Source organism: Sus scrofa, chromosome 9 (assembly GCF_054392235.1).
Source record: "Sus scrofa isolate SSC_HxYL_T2T_F1_AM1 chromosome 9, Sscrofa_HxYL_maternal_Yorkshire_Landrace_v2.0, whole genome shotgun sequence".
Classification (NCBI taxonomy): Eukaryota; Metazoa; Chordata; class Mammalia; order Artiodactyla; family Suidae; genus Sus; species Sus scrofa.
In genome coordinates this window covers 128,101,149-128,112,088 of record NC_139391.1, presented here as the reverse complement: position 1 = coordinate 128,112,088, position 10,940 = coordinate 128,101,149, and the positions used below count along the sequence as shown (strand labels likewise).

The following is a 10,940-nucleotide window of genomic DNA, read 5'->3' as shown; positions in this document are numbered from 1 at the left end:
GCTGTCTATCCATTTATTTTTATTTCAAACTTCTGAACAAAGAGCCAGCATTGACTTGAGCTCAGTGTTTGGTGAAATCTGAATGCAAATAAAATAAAAGCTAAAACCCCAAAACACCATCAACAAAAAGAATGTAAAAACCATGGCCAGCTCACAGGCCGTACAAAGACAGGTGGTAAACTGGATGTGGCCTGGATTTAGCTATAGCTTTCTGAGCTCTCATCTAGATTATGTGGGAGGCAACAGGAACCACTAGTTTAAACTAGGAGAGAGACCAAGGGCTATGTGCCTTAAAAAAGAACCCTTGGTAGCCATGTGGGAAGCAGGCAGGAGACCAGGGGGAGAGTTTACGGTGCTCCTGAGTCAGGCCAGTGTCAGGACAGCACCTAGATAAAGAGTTAGAGGAGGCAGACTCAAGGCCTTGCCCAGAGCGAACAGCGCTGCTTTGCTGCTTCCCGGCTGCCCAGCACCCACTTACTACGCTTCCGGTCTCTCGGGGACACAGCCTTCGCCTGTTGCCAGTTCATATGGTTTGGCGGGGCACTGCCCATAACCCAGACCTCGACCTGCCACTGAATCCCATCCTCTTGGGCCACAAAGGCTGGCGATCCAATCAAAGCCAATAAAATGGCATTGAATCCTCCGCGCAAGAGACTAGGTGGGGCATGAAGGTGTGGGGACCGGGGTCCAGGGCTTCTGCTATAGTCGTGTTGGAGCCAAGAGCTGGGGGCGTGGGAGATAAGAGCTCACGTGGAAAAGCCTGGGGAAGAGATCTGTCAACAGAGGAGGAAACCTGGTCCTGGGCATGTCATCTGAGCCCCAGATGAAGGTGGCTTAAGCCTGTCCTGCCAGACTCTGTGTTGATATGAGCTGCTAAAATCCCTTTTTGCTTAGGTTGGATGCAGCTGGACTTTCTGTCCCTTGCAAGTGAAAGAGTCTTGCCTGACAGGGAGGAACCAGCTGTGAGGGTGAGCAAACAAGAGCCTCTGCTGCCCATTCCCAGGTTAAGTGGCTGGCTGGGGGGAGGGGCCAGAGTTGCAGACAGGATACGGGAGCCTTCTCTGCAACACAGAGACTGCTGGCTGCATCCCAATGACCAGTCTCCTCTCTTCCTTCCTTCCTCCATTCCAGAGCCTAGCGTGTAAGTGGGTGCCTGGAGGTCTGGCTGTCCTCTTACCCAGAGGCTGAGGCTCACTCCCTGGAGGTGAGGGAGCAGATGGAGAGAAGGCGTCTGGGGCACTAGCCACTCCGTGCAGCCACCATAACAAGCCTGCATTGCCTTCCTCCAGACTTTGCTGACATGCCAGGAAAAGAAACATCCCTCTTGGTTAAGCCACTGTTATTTGAGCAGTTCTGTTTCATGCAGCTGAACCCAATCCTAGCAAGGGCTTTTCTTTCAGTTGCTGAGAGGGGAGCTCCAGTGAATGTATTCAATCACCGTCCAGGTTAGAAGAGGTTTTTTCATATACAATCATCCCATGGTACCTGTGGGGAATTAATTCTAGGACTTTTCCAGACACTCAAATCTGCAGATGCTATAGTCCCTTATGTAAAATGGGGTTGTCGTATTTGCATATAACCTAGGTATATCCTCTTGTATACTTTAAATCATCTCTAGATTATTTACAATACCTAATATGATGTAAAGGCTATGTAATAGTTGCTGGTATGTGGAAAATTCAAGTTTTGACATTTTTCAATCTGAGGTTGGTTGAAGCCACACATGTGGACCCAGCAGACAGGGCTGATGGTATAAACACATTTTCCTTATATTCCTTTTGGGATACCTATTATTCATGTTAACAGAAACTATTTGTATTATTGCTTTCTATTTGCATCATCTTTTATAGTGTGTGCATTCACACCTCTAAGACATTTTAGTGCTTTTTTTGTGAGGCAGGTTTAATTAACATCAGCCCTTGAAGGACACAAGCACTTCCCATACACATTTGTATTCTTAGCTCCAAGCACACGGCTGGACACAATCACAGCACATTGCTAAATCTTCTTAGAGGGACTGCATGGAGTTGAGAAGCTGTGTAACTTGCCCAAGGTCACAGAGTCAACGTAGGGCTGAACTTTGAAAGCAGATCATCTCATACTGAATACAGCCTCTTTAAAAATAACATTAATGTGAATTATGCAGTACCTTCCATCTCAAAATTCTTAAAGTTCCGTTATGGTCTCTAATTAATTTTCCAGTTATAGCTTGGGTTTCTTTTAAAATATTTATTATTAAATACTTAAGCGATGTAGGATCCGACCGCAGTGTCTGCATGCCCGTCTATACGCTTCACTTCCCTCATTCAGAGCACTGATGACAGAAGGACAGAAGGACAAGACACTCACTGCCGGTTTACCCCAGAGCCTAGCTCAGTGCAAGCCTTTTAAGAGCCACTCAGTAAAAATGTGCTCAAAGTGCTGAATACAAGAACAAATCCATAAAACACTCTGGGTTCTATCATCATCCTTCATTTCCTTTTGGTTATTTTCACCATATGTCGTACTTCCCTATTTATAAATAAAATGACGTTTTGGGTTTTTTCATTAAAAAATCGTTCACATCCATGAGAAGGACATGTATTAAAAGACATGTATTAGCTCACTGTATGGATACCATGCTTAGCATCAAGAACTTTTTCTTCCCATTTTGCCGAGGCTACAAAAGGGAAGGTGCCTTGGCTAAGGCTAGAACAGCAACAAAGCCAAGGCCACACAGTGGGTTCCCCCAGTCCCCGTGACTTCAACTTACCAGCCCCTCTTCCCAGTTTATCTGTAAGCCACTTCCCTAAACCTGACAGGTGGACTGTGGAAAGTCTCTTTGGGATCACTTTAAAGAGGCACAACTGCCTGGACACGGGACAGTTCCCTGTCATGACCAGCTGTGAAGCCAACCACTTTTAAGTGGCATTGCTTTAGTTTTAGATTTTTGTGCAGCCAGTGGCATTCGCAGTGAAGCTGAGCTGAGGGACACTGGGGTGGCCAGGAACACCAGACTGAGCCTTTGAATGACCTGGGAGCGCCTTGCCCATCATTCTGTTTATCGCCACTTGTGCAGGGTAGAGACGGCTGGATGCTGCGGTGCTGAGTCATGCTTTCTCCCAAAGAAAGAAAGAAGACCCCCCCTCCCTCCCAGGGCGTCTCATCATTTTATAGGTGGGTGAGCTCCACCTATATGATTCAATATTTACCGATGCCCAAAGCAATCATATCCTTTATGTCTATCCAGCTGGCCAACTGCCATCAAACGTAATGACACAAGAGAGAACTGAATCTATTACACTGTCTTCATCCTGCTCTTACTGACACTGTCCCCTGCATCGTTTCAGGGAACCTTTCTCAAACAGTTCAAAGGTCTCCACAGAGAGATGAGAGATGCTTAGCCCTGCTTGTAAGAGAAAAATACTGGAGGTAGAGAAGAAAAGGGTTTACTCTGGGTCACATTTCACGTGAGAGTCGATGCTCCATTCACTGAACCCCCATCCCCTCGTCACCTCTATTCACAGTCCTTCCCTGGAAGCAGCAGGGACGTTTCTCAGCCACAGGACATCACCCACCAGGTGTCTGAGTCTGATGAGCATCCTGGCCTCATCCCTCTGGGTGTGCATGTGCCAGCACCCAGGGGCCGGAGCGTGGGATGGAACGGAACACCGAGGGGAGCCTCTTGCATCTGTCAGAGGGGTGGGCTGGGCCACCTCTCAAGCCAAGGGCACCCTGTGGCTCACCAAGAAGGAGCAGAAGAAGATGAAGGAGACAAAGTAAACGTAGGCCAGGTCGGTGCCGCAGCGCTCACTCTCGCTCTGCCCTGACGGGGCGGTGGTGTCGGGCTCACAGCCTTTCTCCCCGAGACACGACAGCATTATCTCCTGCCAGGCCTCGCCCGTGGCGCTCCTGAGCCCAAAAGACAGCACGGTGAGTAGCGGCAGGTCTGTGTGTCCGAACCTCTCCCTGGCCCCCGTTCCCCAGCCCCTTTGCCCGCCCGAGGCTCCTTCGGTGTCCACTTCGCTGCTCCCTAGTGCTTCCACCCTGGGATGGAGAGTGCCAGCGAGCGGGCTCTGGGCTTCTGCCCCCTCATCCACTGCTTCTCCAGCCTGTGTTGACAGAGCAGTGGGTCTCTCTCTGACCCCACGTAAGCCTGGCCATCCGTGCTTTCCGCCTTGACATGGAATCTGCTCTGAACCCTTCCCCGCTCCTTCTCCCTCTCGGAGCCCTGGATGACGTGCTAAGGTGCAAACTGACTCATAAAGCAAAGATGTGGAGGAAACATCCTAAGGTCATCAGAGCAGTTCTGGGGGCCCCACCCCTCACCGGCACCCCAGTGTAGATCGTCACGGGAGCAGGGCACGCAGCGCAAAGGGACAACGGGGAACGGGAGGAAGAGGCAGGCTGACTCTGCCTCCCTCTTACAGTTACATATCCAGGTACCTGAAGAGTAGCATCAGGGACCCAAAGAAACTCCGGAAGTTGTTGTGCCGGTTGATGTGACTCTCCTCATCCAACTTTATGTTTCCAAACACCTGGATGAGAAAAACAACAGAAGGACACGAGTATTACTGAGCGGGGGATGTGTCCAGCACATGCTAGGAGATGCACGTGCAGGGCTGGCGAATTCACACGCATGCCTCCTCCTGGTGGCCTGGCCCTGACGCAGACAACTCCAACCCAGGATGGCTGGTAGACTCCACTTGCTTGGTCTGATACATGGGAAGCGTTCTCTTCTCCAACGAAGCAAAGAGGACGAAGACGAGTGCTTGCAAGGACCACGGAAGGCAAGATCTTTGGAAGTCATTCTGCTTAGATGTCGTTCCTCCCACACCTAATTTGGTTTTTTTATTGCTATGCCACCTCTGCACCATGTACTCGCCATGGTCCTTAGCAGGCTGTCAAAGGCATTACGCCGTAATAGGAGGGCACGAGCTACCCTCCTTTCTGTCTCAGCTGGTGATGATGAGAACATGTGTTATTTGTGGGAGATGTGATTTATCCCTTAGGCAGATGGCGCCCTGGAATTTGCAAGAGGTTTAAGTCAGACAGGGGCATCCCTATTTTCCTTGAATATGTTCCCATCCAGATGGTCCCATCTCAGAAGTTTGATGCATCTGTAATCCAGGATCCATGAGGATAAGCACACACCAAGTTCAGGCCAAAAGGATGAGGAAAGTCAGGCAAACTGGATGCTTGGAAGAGGAAAAAGAAATTGGGTTTGGGCAGATCTGGTTACAGAGTCAGTTTACTACTCATCTGCTACTGATTGCTGAGCTCAGAATATGGTCACTGTACACATTCAAATGAAAAAAGAGGGACAACCCAGAGATCTCTATCCACAGTGAATGCTGACCTTGCCTCTGGACAGACACAGTGCTGTCCAGAGGCAAGGTCAGCCCCACGTCTCTTTAGATGGGAAGGGTGCCCTCACCTGCACTTTCCTCCCCATCAACGTTTCAGATCTCTGGATCCACTTTCCCAAGTTGATGTTTGATCAACTGAAAGCTTACAGGTCACAGTTCCAGCCTTTTGAGATAATTTTTAGCCTGGATTTAACATGCTTCAGCTTATCTAATATGTGCTCAATGGAACATGCTTTTCCCCCAACAGTGTCTGGAATGTGCAATTGAGGAACAGTCTCTGCTATTTTGCTCTCATAACTCCCACTGACACCTGCTTGGGGAATTTGTTCTCAATGCAGTTTTTTAAAACCTAAATACTACTTGTCTCTCAGGGGAGAATGGGGGTGGCCAGCCTCACAGCCCTGGGAAAAGAGGGAAGGAGGAAGATATGAGGGTTCAGGGCTCCCAATCAGACAAACAGCACTGAAAAAAATCCCACCCAAATGATCCACTCTAGTTCTGGACATGCCAGGCGAAGACTGTCAAACACTCTTGCCCCTATCTCGTGTTCTTACCTCCGCCCTCTTCACCCTCCTAATACAGAACCCAAGATCTATCCCTGATTCACCGCAAACACACAGCATACAGTGCTTTCCCTCCCCAGAACACTCCTGAAGCCATCATTAGTTGTCCTTATGATTTTCTTACTCTGTCCAGTCATGAGCTTGCTGGAGGGTGCACGGTGATTTGACAAAAGTTAATGTGTGTGATAGTGAAGGAACTCAAAGCCAAAAATGTACATTTATTATGAAGGTGGTCTTTAACTTTTTTCATCCTTTTTTAGCTTTTCACCTGGTTCTTGTCATTAACCCATATCTCCTACATCAAAAGGAAAGGCTATGGAAGAGAAGAAAGGTATGCTGAGACCCATCAGAAAAGTTAATGAAAGTATAATGGAAAATATTAAATCCATTTTCACTTGGGATCACAGAACTTTAGAGCTAGAAAGGACCCATAAATCTCTCTCTCCATCTCCTCTACTTCACTGATGATGCTGCTCAGGCTCAGAGAGGTTCAGCGACTTGATCAAGTTTGCAAAGCTGGTCAGTGGTGGAGCTGAGGCTGAAAGCCTCACCTCCTCATGACCTGTAGCCCCAGGGCTCCTTCCCAAACACAGCAAGTTACTGCTTCCTTCCATCTTTAGATTTCTCTGCAAAGCTCTCTTTTCCAAGAAGCCCTTAAAAGTTCAAAATAACTTTCTTCTCATAGATCCATCCTGTTGCTCTTTATGTCTTTCCACTGTTTGTCTACTCTCCTCTTGCTTTTCTGTTTGTATGGATCCCTCTGCTTTGTTATGACTATATGAGACACAACCTTTCTTTCTTTCTTTCTTTTTTATTTTGTTTTTTAAGGCCACACCCATGGCATGTGGAAGTTCCCAGGTTAGGGGTCAAATGGGAGCCGTAGCTGCCGGCGTACACCACAGCCAAAGCAACGCGGGATCCAAGCTGTGTCTATGACCTACACACAGCTCACAGCAATGCCAGATCCTTAACCCCACTGAGCAAGGCCAGGGATTGAACCTGCATCCACATGGATACTAGTTGGATTCGTTTCTGCTGAGCCACAATGGGAACACCCTATATGACACACAACCTTTCTAGTTACAAGCTAGCTGTGTTTTGTGCATGGTGTGGGGTCTCTGGCATGGGCCAGGATGAAGATGTCCAGCTAAAGTTAAGTCACCGTTTCAGATCTCTGGATCCACTTTCCCAAGTCGATGTTTGATCAACTGAAGGCTTACAGGTCACTATTCCAGCCTTTTGAGATAATTTTTAGCCTGGATTTAACATGCTTCAGCTTATCTAATATGTGACAGGATTTCCACCCCTGTCTTGGTGGAATGGAAATAGTGCTCTTATTTTTTGGAAATAAGACTAAAGGCAGTAACACATTACACATCACAGTGATTGTAAATGTCACAATTTCACAACTGAAGAAGTTCTACCTGCCACTAAAGGGTTAAAGAAACATTCATTTGCTGTTGGCAGGAGGAGAGACAGGGCGGAGCACATGAAGGACAGAAGGAACACAGACTGTGGATCAGACAGAGCTGAGGTTAAGTTTCAGCTCTCTCAATTACTATCTGAGATCTTGAATGTGTTACAAGTTACTTAGCTATGCTAAGCATGAACAGAGACAACGAGACCCACCAATAAACATTTTCACATCACTCCTGAATATACTGGTTATGTATCTTGTGTGTGGTATATGTGTGGGAGAGAGAGGGAGAGAAAGGGAGGCAGGACTGGATAAGAACTTCTATTTAGCACAGTGTCTGTAACCCTCAGGGATTCCAGCGATGGAAAATAATATTATCATCATTGGTAGTATTACTTGCAGGTTAGTATTAGAGATGGTGTTAGTTTATTTTGCTTGAAGATGAAAAGGGGATAAAAGCTATTTTAAGCATGGGCAAAAAACAAACAAACAAAACCTCCTTAATCAAGTTTCATTTGGCTGTCCAAGAACATTTTATTTCTAGAGTCGAATATCTTCGAGTTATAAGGGACTTACTAGAAGTCATCAAGCCAATCTTCAGCTTCCAATACACCCCCGACACCATCATTAAAGCTCTAAGGAAACATCCTCCATGAAGAAGAACTCATACTTCTCAACCACGTCTCGCACTTTTTGACACCTGACATTCTATTGTATTTCTGGAGAACAAAAACTCTCCGGTAATGGGATTAGAAGATGAACAAAATTAGGAAATGCAGGTAAGAGAGAGGAGTGAAAGGAAGACGTTTCAGAGAAGCTCTGGAAAGGGCTGCTGACACAGCGAGCCTGGGGGATGCGTGCAGTGGCTCCAGATGGCAGGCACCATGGAAAAGGCAGCTGGCAGGCCAAAGGAGCCAGACTGCCTGACTGCAGGAGACTGCCACTTGGCTGAGGTCCTATGCTGGGGTTTAGCCTCCATATCTCCAAATCAGAAAGTTAGCTCTTGGAGCCCAGCAGGGAGCCTGTGTAACCAACGAGGCAGGTTCATGGGATGTGCTGCTGATTGTTTACAGTAGGAGTTCACCCACCACAAAGGACAGTCACCTTTGAAAGATCTTTCGGCCTCTTCTGCTCAACGGGCCTCTGGTTACCTGCATATGTACCCAGGGCAGGAATGTCATCCATTCCTCAATTCCAAAACTGGGAAGGCTGGGATAACCAAGGAGAACTGTCCAGCAAGCTGCATGGTCCTTTGAGAGGAATCAGCTGGAATGTGGCCTTTGGGTTTCCCTAGGAACCCTGAGTTATCCTGAGGAGTGGGTCTTAAGGCATAAATCTCAGCCATTTGGGATGTAACTTCACACACCCTGTGTCACTGTTTACAGGGGAACAACCACCTGACCCTTTTTTAGGTCTGGCTCAAATATAGGAGGATCCCGAGATAAGGATCATCATGACCTCACCCTCTCCTTAGTCTCACAAGGGACCCCTCTCGCTAAGGAGAAGGGTGTTGAGTCCAGCTGCTTGTGAGGCAGCACCACGATCTGACAACCTCAGAGGAAGCCCCCTCTCAGACCACCCCCAGCACCTGGGCTACGATGCACATGTGAATTCCCAAGGTCACATTCCAACAAGATCTTGAAAGCGAGCCTCTGGGCAAAAAGAGGTTCTTTAAAGCACCTTCAATCCTGTGCGCTCAGGTTGGAAAGCCAGAAACAATCTGGGTGACAAGTGTCCCCCTCTGGCCCCTGATGCACCTGCTCACCTGCATTCCGATGATGGCGTAGATGAAGAAAAGCATGGCAATCAGAAGGCAGACGTAGGGGAGGGCCTGGAAGGAACACAGAGACATAACCATGAATTTAGAGAGCAGCAGCTCCAGGGTCCACCGCCTACATCACGGGCTGTACAGGAACTCTGCCTCTGAGACTGACGTCAACACAGGGGTAGGATTCTATTCCTTGGGGATGTTCTATTGTGGGGTTCTATACTTTTGCAGATATCCATGTCCTCTGACAGGTATGTAAGCTGTGGCCTCGGAGAAGCTTGTAATTTCTCCTCTGTTGAGAATACTCCCTGACTCAGAAATGTGTGGACCAAATCTCCAAGGGAGAGCCGGAAAAACTTCCTGGGCTTGGGATTCACCCAGTTCTGCACGCTGAATATTAATAACCTGGGCAATTGTGATGCCATTTACACAGCAAGCATCTAGCTTTGGCTCCCAAAGCCCTGTATTACCCTTCCCACCACCTCGCTCAATGACAAGATCATAACTGTAACGGAGCATCTGGAAGCTAAACGAGATGGCTGGGGTCTCCATTGTTGGTCAGTTCCTAGAAGGGTCCTTCGAGCGCTGAGGAAACATCCTTTTCCAATGTTTAAGCCTCCTGACCTTTTGTTCTGTGTCGCAAAAAATTCCAAAAAGCCTTTCAAAATGTGAGCCACCACAAAACCATTCCATGAAGCCACGCAGTGTGAAATTCCATGACTTGCAAGCTAACTGCCACTCTGGGATGACAGCACTTTAATTGTGGGGTTGGAGGGGGTGAGGGGTGGAGATGAGAGGCAGGGAGCTGCCCTTGGTGGCTGGGAGAGGTGGGAGACACAGGGCAGTTGGGCTTGGGGCCAGGACGAGCACTAGAATTCCATGGGGCTCTTGGCGCTGACGATGGGAGCCCTCCTCCTTTACCTCCCAGGGAGGCTTCCTGGCAGTTAGTGCAACTGTGAGCCTCCACTCTCTCCTGTGTGTGTACAGCACGAATCCCAGGAGAGCAATTGCAGGCTTTCAGACTGCACGAGCTGGGCAGAGCTTACCAACAGAGCTAAGTAAATGAAGAGCCCTGGGAGACTTTTACAACTTGAATGAAGAATAACATTAAAACACAAGTGAAAGTTGCTGGGAGGGTCTTCTCTCCAATGGAGTGCTGATTCCCAAGACCTGTGGGAGGAGCGGCTGCATTTCGAGGGGGACTGTGAAGATACCCTCTGCTGAAAGCAGACAGAGCGGAGGCAGGTGTCTGGCCTCCTTCTGTCCCCTGCTACCATTTACTTCCTGCCCTTGTTCTACCTTCTTCATTCTCACCTCTTTAGTCCCTAGACCACCTCTCCCCACCCCCAGCTTTGGGAGAGGACCAAAGAGTCCTCCTGATCTCTTCTTGTCATGTTATCAATTCCAACACAACATAAGTGGAAGAAAAAGAACTGAGGAGGGGTCAGTGGTGGAGAACTGGATGATGCTGAGGGTGGAGGGGCTAGGTAGAAGCAGGGGCAACGCTATTTACATGGTGAGACCCTCTGCCATGTGTTAAACCAAGGCCAAGAAAACAACTTCTACCCTGTGTCCCAGGGCTGCTCCAAAAATGAAGCACCCATCCATCACTGGGTCACCTGGAGGCAGAGTCACCTGATGTCACTGTTCTCTCTCTATTCAAGCCAACCATTTGGCCATCAACTTTTGACATGCTTTTCTTTGCCCTCGATACTATACAGTTTTACAGAGAATTGGTGATCATGATAATATGACAGGCTGACACCTTTAGAGACTCCCTAACAACTGTGACTTCTTGGGCAGGCTTCTAAAAAAAAGATTGTAAGAGTATCTTGTGTTTCAAA

The 10,940-nt window shown here is 48.1% G+C and overlaps 1 protein-coding gene across 16 annotated transcripts in view; it reads right to left on the bottom strand.

Annotated features, from left to right (window-relative positions):
• Nucleotides 1-10,940, bottom strand: part of CACNA1E (calcium voltage-gated channel subunit alpha1 E) — a 607,618-nt gene that overhangs the window by 29,928 nt on the left and 566,750 nt on the right. For all 16 annotated transcript variants that reach the window (XR_014816369.1, XR_014816370.1, XR_014816366.1 and 13 more), the window contains 3 exons: nt 9,094-9,159; nt 4,426-4,517; nt 3,726-3,891 (listed from right to left, as the gene is read on the bottom strand). Coding sequence is in view for 5 of the 16 variants with exons in the window: in XM_084977828.1 (XP_084833954.1) it covers nt 3,726-3,891; nt 4,426-4,517; nt 9,094-9,159 (324 nt within the window). In the remaining 11 variants the exon portion in view is untranslated. The remainder of the gene's footprint in view (nt 1-3,725; nt 3,892-4,425; nt 4,518-9,093; nt 9,160-10,940) is intronic.